Source organism: Oncorhynchus nerka, linkage group LG4 (assembly GCF_034236695.1).
Source record: "Oncorhynchus nerka isolate Pitt River linkage group LG4, Oner_Uvic_2.0, whole genome shotgun sequence".
NCBI lineage: Eukaryota > Metazoa > Chordata > Actinopteri > Salmoniformes > Salmonidae > Oncorhynchus > Oncorhynchus nerka.
Window position 1 is genome coordinate 87458943 of NC_088399.1, and position 21501 is coordinate 87480443.

Sequence of the window (21501 nt, forward strand, 5' to 3'; positions counted from 1 at the left end):
CAACGTCCTCGACTATGTTGGCTGTTTCAAAAAATATATCAATCAATTAATGTATCAGTATACATTTTTTACAAAAAGGTTCTGTAGAAATGTGTATTTGTTTTTACGCTGTCGGTAATGGTTTGTGTTTACATCATGTTTATTAATTTTAGTAAATGGGAATGGGAATGTTATGGGAATGTTAGCTAATAGATTAGATTTCTTCACCACTGAAGAGATAGCAGGCAGAAAAAAAATCCCATAAAGGGTCATCAGTGTATTGGTCACCATTGAGGATGTAAGTGAATCACTTGGCAGTTGGCACAAATATTTTGCCTGTATTCTTAGCAACATGTCTTATTGACATAACTCTTGCCATTATGTCAGCTGATGCTGAGTGTCCATTGAAGACAGGTGATTTTGGACCTGTACCCCATATTCAGGTGAACTGCAATGGTTTCCTATTGATGGACTGGTAGCGAAGCGCAACTCGCCTCTGGACCAATCAAAGGCGAGCTAACAGGTCAAGGAAATCTGTAACTTAGCTGATTATAGATAGCTGTTTGGTGAACTTAAAACCGTGTGTGGACTGCATATGCGCCACTCGGAATCATCTCTTTCTATAAACTCACTGTTTTTGCACTTTTATTTTATTTTTTAAAATTGGATTTATATTTTAATAGAACAATGGAAACTATATATAGGTATTTTCCCGTTATTCTCCTATGTCTGAGTTTGAACCTATTCAGCTATGCGTGGGGTTCACCTGTGGATGTATATGGGAAAGTGGTGGAGCTCGTGTCGCCAGGAGAGGAATACCTGGATGAAATGTCAGTTCACTCCTTTTTCAAACTGTTGGAGAAGCGTGTGCAGTGCCCTGGTGTGTCGTGTGAAAAGGTAACTTTTTTCTTACACTCGCTTCAACTTGGTTTTAGGAAAGGTCGAGGTCCAATCTGCACCTGTTACTGTGCGGTGCGCTACACACAATGGAATACAGCGCTGTACATTTGTCATAGACCTAGCTTGTTAAGCCTAAATCTGTATTATTATATTTTTATTGACCAGTCTCGAACCAAGTCTTTATTTTAATTTTATTGATAATTGTATTGATACATATATCGTGAGCACTGAGCAATAATAATAATGATATGATAATGATAACAGTAATGATTCTGGCTATTATTATGTAGGTTTTGGCCTTTCTAGGGAGTTTTTCCTAGCCACCGTGCTTCTACGCCTGCATTGCTTGCTGTTTGGGGTTTTAGGCTGGGTTTCTGTACAGCACTTTGAGATATCAGCTGATGTACGAAGGGCTATATAAATACATTTGATGTAGGTATTATATAGAGAGAATACACGACGTCAGCATTGTAGATAGTTTTGTAGCAGATTTGTGTAACTGTATTAAAATCATTAAGTTCTACCAATGATGTAAAACACCCTGATCAATATTTAACTAATTCCATGTGTTAGGGTATTATCATAGATTATAGCAATGGCTTTGACTTAAATTGCTTATGTGTAAAACAAATAAATATTGATATATATCGTGATTGTATTACCCTTTTACTGTGCAGCCTGTTTAAACGTCTAAATGATTGGGCATTCTGTTTTACTTCATTTAATACATTCAATGTAAAATAAATGATAATAAATGACTCTGTCCATCATGCCGTTGCACCACATGTACTCCAATAAGTGTTCATTTTGGTTTAATTTGACTACAGTAGAAAAACATGTACACATCCATTTTTTTTAATACATTTTTTCTGTTGTTCAGACATTGAAGGCCTTGGACTTTACCGTGGCAGGTGTAATCTGCCCTTGTGACCATGTAGAGGAAGTTTTCTGTCACATGCTATGTGAGAGATGTGTTATAGATTGGCCAAACATGTTTGGGACTATCACTAATGATCAGTAGTTAAACAGCATGTTCTGCTAATGCAACAATGGCTTGAGATGTTACTCATACGTGGCCATGATGCTGGAGAATCAGGAAGAAATCTCTGCACACTTCCAGTGAGATGCACATTTATTTTAATAGATACGGAGCTTTCGGTCAGTCGACCTTCATCGAGCTCAGCCTCTTTTTAAAAGAAATGTGCATCTGACTTGAAGTGTGTCAAGACTTTCTTTTTTTTCTTCTGTTTCTCCAGTTGAGCATTTAGCCTCCAGCATCACTAATCAGTTCTGGACTTCTGGTAGACTCTACAGAAGAATCGGTTGGATAATAGGCCAAGTCTCTGCATGTCCTGACTCAAAAAGCCAGAGAATAGCTGTTAAAGATCAGAAAATTAGATTTTTATGTCTCGCATTCACCCAACCTAAACTCCTTTAGCTTTGTGGTCATAATTACTGACTTTACAAGACCCTACGTTGGTTTTCTCTCATAAATTAGGCATATATTTGTACTGGGTAGATAAATAATCTACATGAAACACTGAAGCCACCCTGCTTCTTTCTAGTGCCTATCTGTGCAGTCAGTAGACCAGCTGGTGGGTAACTTCACCAGCGCTGGTGGTCTCCTTCACAAGGAGGGTTTCTTCAGAGTAGCGGCAGGATGCTGCCTGTACCTCAGCTCTCCCTCAGAGGCCTGCTCTGCCGTGAGGGCAGGGAGGTGGGGGGACGAGATGGACAACTTCATCCATGAGATCACAGGCTATGACCATGGGGATGGACACGGAGACACAGAGAGCAGTGGGATAGAGACACTGCTCCATAACTTGAAGAAGCACTACAAGCCCGATCAGCAGTACGACCAGGTTGGTGCTGCTGTGTTAATAAGAATGGCAACACATTTTATATACTGTACCTTCTAAGGTTGTGCAATAGAAACCCAATGAACTACCGTTAGCAACAGTAACCTGTTTTCTAACCAACTCATTTGAGTAGATTTGTTCCAACAAAATCTTTATATTCTATTCAACGGTGTATGTCTGTCCCTCGTTATGGTGGTCATTTAGCAGTGTCATACTGGTCAAGACATCCTGGAGGAGATGAATGATGGTGTCCCACACAACATGGATGTGATGTTTGGATACATAGTTTACCATGCTTTGCAAGGTGACTGCATGACTGCCAGAGCACTGCCTGAAGAGGACTACTTTCTGGATTTCATATTCAACTCCTTCGGTTCTGACAACATTACCATACATGGTACAGTAAGAAACAACTATTCCTATTGGTACGACATGTCCGTGCTGTAATATTGCCTCATGACAAACTACTATCGCTATTTAGTATGAATCATTTTCCTCGCACTGTTTAGTTTTATTACACTGTAATGTCATGCCCCTGGCTGGACTGTAACATCAACCCACTCATTAATCCATCTTGTGCAATACATAGTTCATCATTCATTTACCATGATGCTATTAATCTTACCCTCAAACCCTATGTTAATGTTACCCTCAAACCCTATGTTAATGTTACCCTCAAACCCTATGTTAATGTTACCCTCAAACCCTATGTTAATGTTACCCTCAAACCCTATGTTAATGTTACCCTCAAACCCTATGCTATAACCCCATGAAGCCTGGATAATGAGATTATATTGCTGTTCCCCAATGGCCTAATATACTCTACCAGAATATGACTGTTCCTCAATGGTCTGCTAATATACTCTACCAGCATATTACTGTTCCCCAATGGTCTGCTAATATACTCTACCAGCATATTACTGTTCCTAAATGGCCTAATATACTCTACCAGCATATTACTGTTCCTCAATGGTCTGCTAATATACTCTACCAGCATATTACTGTTCCTCAATGGCCTGCTAATACACTCTACCAGCATATTACTGTTCCTAAATGGCCTGCTAATATACTCTACCAGCATATTACTGTTCCCCAATGGCCTAATATACTCTACCAGCATATTACTGTTCCCCAATGGCCTGCTAATATACTCTACCAGCATATTACTGTTCCCCAATGGTCTGCTAATATACTCTACCAGAATATTACTGTTCCTCAATGGCCTAATATATTCTACCAGCATATTACTGTTCCTCAATGGCCTGCTAATATACTCTACCAGCATATTACTGTTCCTCAATGGCCTGCTAATACACTCTACCAGCATATTACTGTTCCTAAATGGCCTGCTAATACACTCTACCAGCATATTACTGTTCCTCAATGGCCTAATATACTCTACCAGGATATTACTGTTCCTCAATGGCCTAATATACTCTACCAGCTTATTACTGTTCCTCAATGGCCTGCTAATACACTCTACCAGCATATTACTGTTCCTCAATGGCCTAATATACTCTACCAGGATATTACTGTTCCTCAATGGCCTAATATACTCTACCAGGATATTACTGTTCCTCAATGGCCTAATATACTCTACCAGCTTATTACTGTTCCTCAATGGCCTGCTAATATACTCTACCAGCATATTACTGTTCCCCAATGGCCTGCTAATATACTCTACCAGCATATTACTGTTCCCCAATGGTCTGCTAATATACTCTACCAGCATATTACTGTTCCCCAATGGCCTGCTAATATACTCTACCAGCATATTACTGTTCCCCAATGGCCTGCTAATACACTCTACCAGCATATTACTGTTCCTCAATGGCCTAATATACTCTACCAGCATATTACTGTTCCTAAATGGCCTGCTAATACACTCTACCAGCATATTACTGTTCCTAAATGGCCTAATATACCCTACCAGCATATTACTGTTCCTCAATGGCCTAATATACTCTACCAGCATATTACTGTTCCCCAATGGCCTAATATACTCTACCAGCATATTACTGTTCCTCAATGGCCTGCTAATATACTCTACCAGCATATTACTGTTCCCCAATGGCCTAATATACTCTACCAGCATATTACTGTTCCTCAATGGCCTAATTTACTCTACCAGCATATTACTGTTCCCCAATGGCCTGCTAATACACTCTACCAGCATATTACTGTTCCTCAATGGCCTGCTAATATACTCTACCAGCATATTACTGTTCCTAAATGGCCTAATATACCCTACCAGCATATTACTGTTCCTCAATGGCCTAATATACTCTACCAGCATATTACTGTTCCCCAATGGTCTGCTAATATACTCTACCAGCATATTACTGTTCCTCAATGGCCTAATATACTCTACCAGCATATTACTGTTCCCCAATGGCCTGCTAATACACTCTACCAGCATATTACTGTTCCTCAATGGCCTGCTAATATACTCTACCAGCATATTACTGTTCCTAAATGGCCTAATATACCCTACCAGCATATTACTGTTCCTCAATGGCCTAATATACTCTACCAGCATATTACTGTTCCCCAATGGTCTGCTAATATACTCTACCAGCATATTACTGTTCCTAAATGGCCTAATATACTCTACCAGCATATTACTGTTCCTCAATGGTCTAATATACTCTACCAGCATATTACTGTTCCTCAATGGCCTAATATACTCTACCAGCATATTACTGTTCCTAAATGGCCTAATATACTCTACCAGCATATTACTGTTCCTCAATGGTCTAATATACTCTACCAGCATATTACTGTTCCCCAATGGTCTGCTAATATACTATACCAGCATATTACTGTTCCTAAATGGCCTAATATACTCTACCAGCATATTACTGTTCCTAAATGGCCTAATATACCTACCAGCATATTACTGTTCCTCAATGGTCTAATATACTCTACCAGCATATTACTGTTCCCCAATGGTCTGCTAATATACTCTACCAGAATATTACTGTTCCTCAATGGCCTGCTAATATACTCTACCAGCATATTACTGTTACTCAATGGTCTGCTAATATACTCTACCAGCATATTACTGTTCCCCAATGGCCTGCTAATATACTCTACCAGCATATTACTGTTCCTAAATGGCCTGCTAATATACTCTACCAGGATATTACTGTTCCCCAATGGCCTGCTAATATACTCTACCAGCATATTACTGTTCCTCAATGGCCTGCTAATATACTCTACCAGCATATTACTGTTCCCAATGGCCTGCTAATATACTCTACCAGCATATTACTGTTCCTCAATGGCCTAATATACTCTACCAGCATATTACTGTTCCTCAATGGTCTAATATACTCTACCAGCATATTACTGTTCCTAAATGGCCTAATATACCCTACCAGCATATTACTGTTCCTCAATGGCCTAATATACTCTACCAGCATATTACTGTTCCCCAATGGCCTGCTAATACACTCTACCAGCATATTACTGTTCCTAAATGGCCTAATATACTCTACCAGCATATTACTGTTCCTCAATGGCCTAATATACTCTACCAGCATATTACTGTTCCTCAATGGCCTGCTAATACACTCTACCAGCATATTACTGTTCCTAAATGGCCTGCTAATATACTCTACCAGCATATTACTGTTCCTAAATGGCCTAATATACTCTACCAGCATATTACTGTTCCTAAATGGCCTAATATACTCTACCAGCATATTACTGTTCCCCAATGGTCTGCTAATATACTCTACCAGCATATTACTGTTCCTCAATGGCCTAATATATTCTACCAGCATATTACTGTTCCTCAATGGCCTGCTAATATACTCTACCAGCATATTACTGTTCCTCAATGGCCTGCTAATACACTCTACCAGCATATTACTGTTCCTAAATGGCCTGCTAATACACTCTACCAGCATATTACTGTTCCTCAATGGCCTAATATACTCTACCAGGATATTACTGTTCCTCAATGGCCTAATATACTCTACCAGCTTATTACTGTTCCTCAATGGCCTGCTAATATACTCTACCAGCATATTACTGTTCCCCAATGGCCTGCTAATATACTCTACCAGCATGTTACTGTTCCTCAATGGCCTAATATACTCTACCAGCATATTACTGTTCCTAAATGGCCTGCTAATACACTCTACCAGCATATTACTGTTCCTAAATGGCCTAATATACCCTACCAGCATATTACTGTACCTAAATGGCCTAATATACTCTACCAGCATATTACTGTTCCCCAATGGCCTGCTAATACACTCTACCAGCATATTACTGTTCCTCAATGGCCTGCTAATATACTCTACCAGCATATTACTGTTCCTAAATGGCCTAATATACCCTACCAGCATATTACTGTTCCTCAATGGCCTAATATACTCTACCAGCATATTACTGTTCCCCAATGGCCTGCTAATATACTCTACCAGCATATTACTGTTCCCCAATGGCCTGCTAATATACTCTACCAGCATATTACTGTTCCTAAATGGCCTAATATACTCTACCAGCATATTACTGTTCCTCAATGGCCTGCTAATACACTCTACCAGCATATTACTGTTCCCCAATGGTCTGCTAATATACTCTACCAGAATATTACTGTTCCTCAATGGCCTAATATATTCTACCAGCATATTACTGTTCCTCAATGGCCTGCTAATATACTCTACCAGCATATTACTGTTCCCCAATGGCCTGCTAATATACTCTACCAGCATATTACTGTTCCTCAATGGCCTGCTAATACACTCTACCAGCATATTACTGTTCCTAAATGGCCTGCTAATACACTCTACCAGTATATTACTGTTCCTCAATGGCCTAATATACTCTACCAGGATATTACTGTTCCTCAATGGCCTAATATACTCTACCAGCTTATTACTGTTCCTCAATGGCCTGCTAATATACTCTACCAGCATATTACTGTTCCCCAATGGCCTGCTAATATACTCTACCAGAATATTACTGTTCCTCAATGGCCTGCTAATATACTCTACCAGCATATTACTGTTACTCAATGGTCTGCTAATATACTCTACCAGCATATTACTGTTCCCCAATGGCCTGCTAATATACTCTACCAGCATATTACTGTTCCTAAATGGCCTGCTAATATACTCTACCAGGATATTACTGTTCCCCAATGGCCTGCTAATATACTCTACCAGCATATTACTGTTCCTCAATGGCCTGCTAATATACTCTACCAGCATATTACTGTTCCCCAATGGCCTGCTAATATACTCTACCAGCATATTACTGTTCCTCAATGGCCTAATATACTCTACCAGCATATTACTGTTCCTCAATGGTCTAATATACTCTACCAGCATATTACTGTTCCTAAATGGCCTAATATACCCTACCAGCATATTACTGTTCCTCAATGGCCTAATATACTCTACCAGCATATTACTGTTCCCCAATGGCCTGCTAATACACTCTACCAGCATATTACTGTTCCTAAATGGCCTAATATACTCTACCAGCATATTACTGTTCCTCAATGGCCTAATATACTCTACCAGCATATTACTGTTCCTCAATGGCCTGCTAATACACTCTACCAGCATATTACTGTTCCTAAATGGCCTGCTAATATACTCTACCAGCATATTACTGTTCCTAAATGGCCTAATATACTCTACCAGCATATTACTGTTCCTAAATGGCCTAATATACTCTACCAGCATATTACTGTTCCCCAATGGTCTGCTAATATACTCTACCAGCATATTACTGTTCCTCAATGGCCTAATATATTCTACCAGCATATTACTGTTCCTCAATGGCCTGCTAATATACTCTACCAGCATATTACTGTTCCTCAATGGCCTGCTAATACACTCTACCAGCATATTACTGTTCCTAAATGGCCTGCTAATACACTCTACCAGCATATTACTGTTCCTCAATGGCCTAATATACTCTACCAGGATATTACTGTTCCTCAATGGCCTAATATACTCTACCAGCTTATTACTGTTCCTCAATGGCCTGCTAATATACTCTACCAGCATATTACTGTTCCCCAATGGCCTGCTAATATACTCTACCAGCATATTACTGTTCCTCAATGGCCTAATATACTCTACCAGCATATTACTGTTCCTAAATGGCCTGCTAATACACTCTACCAGCATATTACTGTTCCTAAATGGCCTAATATACCCTACCAGCATATTACTGTACCTAAATGGCCTAATATACTCTACCAGCATATTACTGTTCCCCAATGGCCTGCTAATACACTCTACCAGCATATTACTGTTCCTCAATGGCCTGCTAATATACTCTACCAGCATATTACTGTTCCTAAATGGCCTAATATACCCTACCAGCATATTACTGTTCCTCAATGGCCTAATATACTCTACCAGCATATTACTGTTCCCCAATGGCCTGCTAATATACTCTACCAGCATATTACTGTTCCCCAATGGCCTGCTAATATACTCTACCAGCATATTACTGTTCCTAAATGGCCTAATATACTCTACCAGCATATTACTGTTCCTCAATGGCCTGCTAATACACTCTACCAGCATATTACTGTTCCCCAATGGTCTGCTAATATACTCTACCAGAATATTACTGTTCCTCAATGGCCTAATATATTCTACCAGCATATTACTGTTCCTCAATGGCCTGCTAATATACTCTACCAGCATATTACTGTTCCCCAATGGCCTGCTAATATACTCTACCAGCATATTACTGTTCCTCAATGGCCTGCTAATACACTCTACCAGCATATTACTGTTCCTAAATGGCCTGCTAATACACTCTACCAGTATATTACTGTTCCTCAATGGCCTAATATACTCTACCAGGATATTACTGTTCCTCAATGGCCTAATATACTCTACCAGCTTATTACTGTTCCTCAATGGCCTGCTAATATACTCTACCAGCATATTACTGTTCCCCAATGGCCTGCTAATATACTCTACCAGCATATTACTGTTCCCCAATGGCCTGCTAATATACTCTACCAGCATATTACTGTTCCTCAATGGCCTGCTAATATACTCTACCAGCATATTACTGTTCCTAAATGGCCTAATATACCCTACCAGCATATTACTGTTCCTCAATGGCCTAATATACTCTACCAGCATATTACTGTTCCCCAATGGCCTGCTAATATACTCTACCAGCATATTACTGTTCCCCAATGGTCTGCTAATATACTCTACCAGAATATTACTGTTCCTCAATGGCCTAATATATTCTACCAGCATATTACTGTTCCTCAATGGCCTGCTAATATACTCTACCAGCATATTACTGTTCCCCAATGGCCTGCTAATATACTCTACCAGCATATTACTGTTCCTAAATGGCCTAATATACTCTACCAGCATATTACTGTTCCTCAATGGCCTGCTAATACACTCTACCAGCATATTACTGTTCCCCAATGGTCTGCTAATATACTCTACCAGAATATTACTGTTCCTCAATGGCCTAATATATTCTACCAGCATATTACTGTTCCTCAATGGCCTGCTAATATACTCTACCAGCATATTACTGTTCCCCAATGGCCTGCTAATATACTCTACCAGCATATTACTGTTCCTAAATGGCCTGCTAATATACTCTACCAGGATATTACTGTTCCCCAATGGCCTGCTAATATACTCTACCAGCATATTACTGTTCCTAAATGGCCTAATATACTCTACCAGCATATTACTGTTCCTCAATGGCCTGCTAATACACTCTACCAGCATATTACTGTTCCTCAATGGCCTAATATACTCTACCAGGATATTACTGTTCCTCAATGGCCTAATATACTCTACCAGCTTATTACTGTTCCTCAATGGCCTGCTAATATACTCTACCAGCATATTACTGTTCCCCAATGGCCTGCTAATATACTCTACCAGCATATTACTGTTCCTCAATGGCCTAATATACTCTACCAGCATATTACTGTTCCTCAATGGTCTAATATACTCTACCAGCATATTACTGTTCCTAAATGGCCTAATATACCCTACCAGCATATTACTGTTCCTCAATGGCCTAATATACTCTACCAGCATATTACTGTTCCCCAATGGCCTGCTAATACACTCTACCAGCATATTACTGTTCCTAAATGGCCTAATATACTCTACCAGCATATTACTGTTCCTCAATGGCCTAATATACTCTACCAGCATATTACTGTTCCTCAATGGCCTGCTAATACACTCTACCAGCATATTACTGTTCCTAAATGGCCTGCTAATATACTCTACCAGCATATTACTGTTCCTAAATGGCCTAATATACTCTACCAGCATATTACTGTTCCTAAATGGCCTAATATACTCTACCAGCATATTACTGTTCCCAATGGTCTGCTAATATACTCTACAAGCATATTACTGTTCCTCAATGGCCTAATATATTCTACCAGCATATTACTGTTCCTCAATGGCCTGCTAATACACTCTACCAGCATATTACTGTTCCTAAATGGCCTGCTAATACACTCTACCAGCATATTACTGTTCCTCAATGGCCTAATATACTCTACCAGGATATTACTGTTCCTCAATGGCCTAATATACTCTACCAGCTTATTACTGTTCCTCAATGGCCTGCTAATATACTCTACCAGCATATTACTGTTCCCCAATGGCCTGCTAATATACTCTACCAGCATATTACTGTTCCTAAATGGCCTAATATACTCTACCAGCATATTACTGTTCCTCAATGGCCTGCTAATACACTCTACCAGCATATTACTGTTCCCCAATGGTCTGCTAATATACTCTACCAGAATATTACTGTTCCTCAATGGCCTAATATATTCTACCAGCATATTACTGTTCCTCAATGGCCTGCTAATATACTCTACCAGCATATTACTGTTCCCCAATGGCCTGCTAATATACTCTACCAGCATATTACTGTTCCTCAATGGCCTGCTAATACACTCTACCAGCATATTACTGTTCCTAAATGGCCTGCTAATACACTCTACCAGTATATTACTGTTCCTCAATGGCCTAATATACTCTACCAGGATATTACTGTTCCTCAATGGCCTAATATACTCTACCAGCTTATTACTGTTCCTCAATGGCCTGCTAATATACTCTACCAGCATATTACTGTTCCCCAATGGCCTGCTAATATACTCTACCAGCATATTACTGTTCCCCAATGGCCTGCTAATATACTCTACCAGCATATTACTGTTCCTCAATGGCCTGCTAATATACTCTACCAGCATATTACTGTTCCTAAATGGCCTAATATACCCTACCAGCATATTACTGTTCCTCAATGGCCTAATATACTCTACCAGCATATTACTGTTCCCCAATGGCCTGCTAATATACTCTACCAGCATATTACTGTTCCCCAATGGTCTGCTAATATACTCTACCAGAATATTACTGTTCCTCAATGGCCTAATATATTCTACCAGCATATTACTGTTCCTCAATGGCCTGCTAATATACTCTACCAGCATATTACTGTTCCCCAATGGCCTGCTAATATACTCTACCAGCATATTACTGTTCCTAAATGGCCTAATATACTCTACCAGCATATTACTGTTCCTCAATGGCCTGCTAATACACTCTACCAGCATATTACTGTTCCCCAATGGTCTGCTAATATACTCTACCAGAATATTACTGTTCCTCAATGGCCTAATATATTCTACCAGCATATTACTGTTCCTCAATGGCCTGCTAATATACTCTACCAGCATATTACTGTTCCCCAATGGCCTGCTAATATACTCTACCAGCATATTACTGTTCCTAAATGGCCTGCTAATATACTCTACCAGGATATTACTGTTCCCCAATGGCCTGCTAATATACTCTACCAGCATATTACTGTTCCTAAATGGCCTAATATACTCTACCAGCATATTACTGTTCCTCAATGGCCTGCTAATACACTCTACCAGCATATTACTGTTCCTCAATGGCCTAATATACTCTACCAGGATATTACTGTTCCTCAATGGCCTAATATACTCTACCAGCTTATTACTGTTCCTCAATGGCCTGCTAATATACTCTACCAGCATATTACTGTTCCCCAATGGCCTGCTAATATACTCTACCAGCATATTACTGTTCCTCAATGGCCTAATATACTCTACCAGCATATTACTGTTCCTCAATGGTCTAATATACTCTACCAGCATATTACTGTTCCTAAATGGCCTAATATACCCTACCAGCATATTACTGTTCCTCAATGGCCTAATATACTCTACCAGCATATTACTGTTCCCCAATGGCCTGCTAATACACTCTACCAGCATATTACTGTTCCTAAATGGCCTAATATACTCTACCAGCATATTACTGTTCCTCAATGGCCTAATATACTCTACCAGCATATTACTGTTCCTCAATGGCCTGCTAATACACTCTACCAGCATATTACTGTTCCTAAATGGCCTGCTAATATACTCTACCAGCATATTACTGTTCCTAAATGGCCTAATATACTCTACCAGCATATTACTGTTCCTAAATGGCCTAATATACTCTACCAGCATATTACTGTTCCCCAATGGTCTGCTAATATACTCTACAAGCATATTACTGTTCCTCAATGGCCTAATATATTCTACCAGCATATTACTGTTCCTCAATGGCCTGCTAATACACTCTACCAGCATATTACTGTTCCTAAATGGCCTGCTAATACACTCTACCAGCATATTACTGTTCCTCAATGGCCTAATATACTCTACCAGGATATTACTGTTCCTCAATGGCCTAATATACTCTACCAGCTTATTACTGTTCCTCAATGGCCTGCTAATATACTCTACCAGCATATTACTGTTCCCCAATGGCCTGCTAATATACTCTACCAGCATATTACTGTTCCTCAATGGCCTAATATACTCTACCAGCATATTACTGTTCCTAAATGGCCTGCTAATACACTCTACCAGCATATTACTGTTCCTAAATGGCCTAATATACCCTACCAGCATATTACTGTTCCTCAATGGCCTAATATACTCTACCAGCATATTACTGTTCCCCAATGGCCTGCTAATACACTCTACCAGCATATTACTGTTCCTCAATGGCCTGCTAATATACTCTACCAGCATATTACTGTTCCTAAATGGCCTAATATACCCTACCAGCATATTACTGTTCCTCAATGGCCTAATATACTCTACCAGCATATTACTGTTCCCCAATGGCCTGCTAATATACTCTACCAGCATATTACTGTTCCCCAATGGTCTGCTAATATACTCTACCAGAATATTACTGTTCCTCAATGGCCTAATATATTCTACCAGCATATTACTGTTCCTCAATGGCCTGCTAATATACTCTACCAGCATATTACTGTTCCCCAATGGCCTGCTAATATACTCTACCAGCATATTACTGTTCCTAAATGGCCTAATATACTCTACCAGCATATTACTGTTCCTCAATGGCCTGCTAATACACTCTACCAGCATATTACTGTTCCTCAATGGCCTAATATACTCTACCAGGATATTACTGTTCCTCAATGGCCTAATATACTCTACCAGCTTATTACTGTTCCTCAATGGCCTGCTAATATACTCTACCAGCATATTACTGTTCCTCAATGGCCTAATATACTCTACCAGCATTTTACTGTTCCTCAATGGTCTAATATACTCTACCAGCATATTACTGTTCCTAAATGGCCTAATATACCCTACCAGCATATTACTGTTCCTAAATGGCCTGCTAATACACTCTACCAGCATATTACTGTTCCTCAATGGCCTAATATACTCTACCAGGATATTACTGTTCCTCAATGGCCTAATATACTCTACCAGCTTATTACTGTTCCTCAATGGCCTGCTAATATACTCTACCAGCATATTACTGTTCCCCAATGGCCTGCTAATATACTCTACCAGCATATTACTGTTCCTCAATGGCCTAATATACTCTACCAGCATATTACTGTTCCTAAATGGCCTGCTAATACACTCTACCAGCATATTACTGTTCCTAAATGGCCTAATATACCCTACCAGCATATTACTGTTCCCCAATGGCCTGCTAATATACTCTACCAGCATATTACTGTTCCTCAATGGCCTAATATACTCTACCAGCATATTACTGTTCCTAAATGGCCTGCTAATACACTCTACCAGCATATTACTGTTCCTAAATGGCCTAATATACCCTACCAGCATATTACTGTTCCCCAATGGCCTGCTAATACACTCTACCAGCATATTACTGTTCCTCAATGGCCTGCTAATATACTCTACCAGCATATTACTGTTCCTAAATGGCCTAATATACCCTACCAGCATATTACTGTTCCTCAATGGCCTAATATACTCTACCAGCATATTACTGTTCCCCAATGGCCTGCTAATATACTCTACCAGCATATTACTGTTCCCCAATGGTCTGCTAATATACTCTACCAGAATATTTCTGTTCCTCAATGGCCTAATATATTCTACCAGCATATTACTGTTCCTCAATGGCCTGCTAATATACTCTACCAGCATATTACTGTTCCCCAATGGCCTGCTAATATACTCTACCAGCATATTACTGTTCCTAAATGGCCTAATATACTCTACCAGCATATTACTGTTCCTCAATGGCCTGCTAATACACTCTACCAGCATATTACTGTTCCTCAATGGCCTAATATACTCTACCAGGATATTACTGTTCCTCAATGGCCTAATATACTCTACCAGCTTATTACTGTTCCTCAATGGCCTGCTAATATACTCTACCAGCATATTACTGTTCCCCAATGGCCTGCTAATATACTCTACCAGCATATTACTGTTCCTCAATGGCCTAATATACTCTACCAGCATATTACTGTTCCTAAATGGCCTAATATACCCTACCAGCATATTACTGTTCCTAAATGGCCTGCTAATACACTCTACCAGCATATTACTGTTCCTCAATGGCCTAATATACTCTACCAGGATATTACTGTTCCTCAATGGCCTAATATACTCTACCAGCTTATTACTGTTCCTCAATGGCCTGCTAATATACTCTACCAGCATATTACTGTTCCCAATGGCCTGCTAATATACTCTACCAGCATATTACTGTTCCTCAATGGCCTAATATACTCTACCAGCATATTACTGTTCCTAAATGGCCTGCTAATACACTCTACCAGCATATTACTGTTCCTAAATGGCCTAATATACCCTACCAGCATATTACTGTTCCCCAATGGCCTGCTAATATACTCTACCAGCATATTACTGTTCCTCAATGGCCTAATATACTCTACCAGCATATTACTGTTCCTAAATGGCCTGCTAATACACTCTACCAGCATATTACTGTTCCTAAATGGCCTAATATACCCTACCAGCATATTACTGTTCCCCAATGGCCTGCTAATACACTCTACCAGCATATTACTGTTCCTCAATGGCCTGCTAATATACTCTACCAGCATATTACTGTTCCTAAATGGCCTAATATACCCTACCAGCATATTACTGTTCCTCAATGGCCTAATATACTCTACCAGCATATTACTGTTCCCCAATGGCCTGCTAATATACTCTACCAGCATATTACTGTTCCCCAATGGTCTGCTAATATACTCTACCAGAATATTTCTGTTCCTCAATGGCCTAATATATTCTACCAGCATATTACTGTTCCTCAATGGCCTGCTAATATACTCTACCAGCATATTACTGTTCCCCAATGGCCTGCTAATATACTCTACCAGCATATTACTGTTCCTAAATGGCCTAATATACTCTACCAGCATATTACTGTTCCTCAATGGCCTGCTAATACACTCTACCAGCATATTACTGTTCCTCAATGGCCTAATATACTCTACCAGGATATTACTGTTCCTCAATGGCCTAATATACTCTACCAGCTTATTACTGTTCCTCAATGGCCTGCTAATATACTCTACCAGCATATTACTGTTCCCCAATGGCCTGCTAATATACTCTACCAGCATATTACTGTTCCTCAATGGCCTAATATACTCTACCAGCATATTACTGTTCCTAAATGGCCTAATATACTCTACCAGCATATTACTGTTCCTAAATGGCCTGCTAATACACTCTACCAGCATATTACTGTTCCTCAATGGCCTAATATACTCTACCAGGATATTACTGTTCCTCAATGGCCTAATATACTCTACCAGCATATTACTGTTCCTCAATGGCCTGCTAATATACTCTACCAGCATATTACTGTTCCCCAATGGCCTGCTAATATACTCTACCAGCATATTACTGTTCCTCAATGGCCTAATATACTCTACCAGCATATTACTGTTCCTAAATGGCCTGCTAATACACTCTACCAGCATATTACTGTTCCTAAATGGCCTAATATACCCTACCAGCATATTACTGTTCCCAATGGCCTGCTAATATACTCTACCAGCATATTACTGTTCCTCAATGGCCTAATATACTCTACCAGCATATTACTGTTCCTAAATGGCCTGCTAATACACTCTACCAGCATATTACTGTTCCTAAATGGCCTAATATACCCTACCAGCATATTACTGTTCCCCAATGGCCTGCTAATACACTCTACCAGCATATTACTGTTCCTCAATGGCCTGCTAATATACTCTACCAGCATATTACTGTTCCTAAATGGCCTAATATACCCTACCAGCATATTACTGTTCCTCAATGGCCTAATATACTCTACCAGCATATTACTGTTCCCCAATGGCCTGCTAATATACTCTACCAGCATATTACTGTTCCTAAATGGCCTAATATACTCTACCAGCATATTACTGTTCCTCAATGGCCTGCTAATACACTCTACCAGCATATTACTGTTCCTCAATGGCCTAATATACTCTACCAGGATATTACTGTTCCTCAATGGCCTAATATACTCTACCAGCATTACTGTTCCTCAATGGCCTGCTAATACACTCTACCAGCATATTACTGTTCCTCAATGGCCTAATATACTCTACCAGGATATTACTGTTCCTCAATGGCCTAATATACTCTACCAGGATATTACTGTTCCTCAATGGCCTAATATACTCTACCAGCTTATTACTGTTCCTCAATGGCCTGCTAATATACTCTACCAGCATATTACTGTTCCCCAATGGCCTGCTAATATACTCTACCAGCATATTACTGTTCCCCAATGGTCTGCAAATATACTCTACCAGCATATTACTGTTCCCCAATGGCCTGCTAATATACTCTACCAGCATATTACTGTTCCTAAATGGCCTAATATACTCTACCAGCATATTACTGTTCCTCAATGGCCTGCTAATACACTCTACCAGCATATTACTGTTCCTCAATGGCCTAATATACTCTACCAGGATATTACTGTTCCTCAATGGCCTAATATACTCTACCAGCTTATTACTGTTCCTCAATGGCCTGCTAATACACTCTACCAGCATATTACTGTTCCTCAATGGCCTAATATACTCTACCAGGATATTACTGTTCCTCAATGGCCTAATATACTCTACCAGGATATTACTGTTCCTCAATGGCCTAATATACTCTACCAGCTTATTACTGTTCCTCAATGGCCTGCTAATATACTCTACCAGCATATTACTGTTCCCCAATGGCCTGCTAATATACTCTACCAGCATATTACTGTTCCCCAATGGTCTGCAAATATACTCTACCAGCATATTACTGTTCCCCAATGGCCTGCTAATATACTCTACCAGCATATTACTGTTCCCCAATGGCCTGCTAATACACTCTACCAGCATATTACTGTTCCTCAATGGCCTAATATACTCTACCAGCATATTACTGTTCCTAAATGGCCTGCTAATACACTCTACCAGCATATTACTGTTCCTAAATGGCCTAATATACCCTACCAGCATATTACTGTTCCTCAATGGCCTAATATACTCTACCAGCATATTACTGTTCCCCAATGGCCTAATATACTCTACCAGCATATTACTGTTCCTCAATGGCCTGCTAATATACTCTACCAGCATATTACTGTTCCCAATGGCCTAATATACTCTACCAGCATATTACTGTTCCTCAATGGCCTAATTTACTCTACCAGCATATTACTGTTCCCAATGGCCTGCTAATACACTCTACCAGCATATTACTGTTCCTCAATGGCCTGCTAATATACTCTACCAGCATATTACTGTTCCTAAATGGCCTAATATACCTACCAGCATATTACTGTTCCTCAATGGCCTAATATACTCTACCAGCATATTACTGTTCCCCAATGGTCTGCTAATATACTCTACCAGCATATTACTGTTCCTCAATGGCCTAATATACTCTACCAGCATATTACTGTTCCCCAATGGCCTGCTAATACACTCTACCAGCATATTACTGTTCCTCAATGGCCTGCTAATATACTCTACCAGCATATTACTGTTCCTAAATGGCCTAATATACCCTACCAGCATATTACTGTTCCTCAATGGCCTAATATACTCTACCAGCATATTACTGTTCCCCAATGGTCTGCTAATATACTCTACCAGCATATTACTGTTCCTAAATGGCCTAATATACTCTACCAGCATATTACTGTTCCTCAATGGTCTAATATACTCTACCAGCATATTACTGTTCCTCAATGGCCTAATATACTCTACCAGCATATTACTGTTCCTAAATGGCCTAATATACTCTACCAGCATATTACTGTTCCTCAATGGTCTAATATACTCTACCAGCATATTACTGTTCCCCAATGGTCTGCTAATATACTATACCAGCATATTACTGTTCCTAAATGGCCTAATATACTCTACCAGCATATTACTGTTCCTAAATGGCCTAATATACCTACCAGCATATTACTGTTCCTCAATGGTCTAATATACTCTACCAGCATATTACTGTTCCCCAATGGTCTGCTAATATACTCTACCAGAATATTACTGTTCCTCAATGGCCTGCTAATATACTCTACCAGCATATTACTGTTACTCAATGGTCTGCTAATATACTCTACCAGCATATTACTGTTCCCAATGGCCTGCTAATATACTCTACCAGCATATTACTGTTCCTAAATGGCCTGCTAATATACTCTACCAGGATATTACTGTTCCCTCAATGGCCTGCTAATATACTCTACCAGCATATTACTGTTCCTCAATGGCCTGCTAATATACTCTACCAGCATATTACTGTTCCCCAATGGCCTGCTAATATACTCTACCAGCATATTACTGTTCCTCAATGGCCTAATATACTCTACCAGCATATTACTGTTCCTCAATGGTCTAATATACTCTACCAGCATATTACTGTTCCTAAATGGCCTAATATACCCTACCAGCATATTACTGTTCCTCAATGGCCTAATATACTCTACCAGCATATTACTGTTCCCCAATGGCCTGCTAATACACTCTACCAGCATATTACTGTTCCTAAATGGCCTAATATACTCTACCAGCATATTACTGTTCCTCAATGGCCTAATATACTCTACCAGCATATTACTGTTCCTCAATGGCCTGCTAATACACTCTACCAGCATATTACTGTTCCTAAATGGCCTGCTAATATACTCTACCAGCATATTACTGTTCCTAAATGGCCTAATATACTCTACCAGCATATTACTGTTCCTAAATGGCCTAATATACTCTACCAGCATATTACTGTTCCCCAATGGTCTGCTAATATACTCTACCAGCATATTACTGTTCCTAAATGGCCTGCTAATATACTCTACCAGGATATTACTGTTCCCCAATGGCCTGCTAATATACTCTACCAGCATATTACTGTTCCTCAATGGCCTGCTAATATACTCTACCAGCATATTACTGTTCCCCAATGGCCTGCTAATATACTCTACCAGCATATTACTGTTCCTCAATGGCCTAATATACTCTACCAGCATATTACTGTTCCTCAATGGTCTAATATACTCTACCAGCATATTACTGTTCCTAAATGGCCTAATATACCCTACCAGCATATTACTGTTCCTCAATGGCCTAATATACTCTACCAGCATATTACTGTTCCCAATGGCCTGCTAATACACTCTACCAGCATATTACTGTTCCTAAATGGCCTAATATACTCTACCAGCATATTACTGTTCCTCAATGGCCTAATATACTCTACCAGCATATTACTGTTCCTCAATGGCCTGCTAATACACTCTACCAGCATATTACTGTTCCTAAATGGCCTGCTAATATACTCTACCAGCATATTACTGTTCCTAAATGGCCTAATATACTCTACCAGCATATTACTGTTCCTAAATGGCCTAATATACTCTACCAGCATATTACTGTTCCCCAATGGTCTGCTAATATACTCTACCAGCATATTACTGTTCCTCAATGGCCTAATATATTCTACCAGCATATTACTGTTCCTCAATGGCCTGCTAATATACTCTACCAGCATATTACTGTTCCTCAATGGCCTGCTAATACACTCTACCAGCATATTACTGTTCCTAAATGGCCTGCTAATACACTCTACCAGCATATTACTGTTCCTCAATGGCCTAATATACTCTACCAGGATATTACTGTTCCTCAATGGCCTAATATACTCTACCAGCTTATTACTGTTCCTCAATGGCCTGCTAATATACTCTACCAGCATATTACTGTTCCCCAATGGCCTGCTAATATACTCTACCAGCATATTACTGTTCCTCAATGGCCTAATATACTCTACCAGCATATTACTGTTCCTAAATGGCCTGCTAATACACTCTACCAGCATATT

The 21501-nt window shown here is 39.6% G+C and overlaps 1 protein-coding gene across 1 annotated transcript in view; it reads left to right on the forward strand.

The window, feature by feature from the left end:
• The first annotated feature begins 13 nt into the window (after positions 1-13).
• Positions 14-21501, forward strand: part of LOC115127715 (zinc transporter ZIP4-like) — a 42969-nt gene continuing 21481 nt past the window's right edge. The window contains exons 1-3 of the mRNA XM_065018001.1: positions 14-876; positions 2445-2741; positions 2943-3135. Coding sequence (XP_064874073.1) covers positions 667-876; positions 2445-2741; positions 2943-3135 — 700 coding nt within the window. The 5' untranslated portion in view covers positions 14-666. The remainder of the gene's footprint in view (positions 877-2444; positions 2742-2942; positions 3136-21501) is intronic.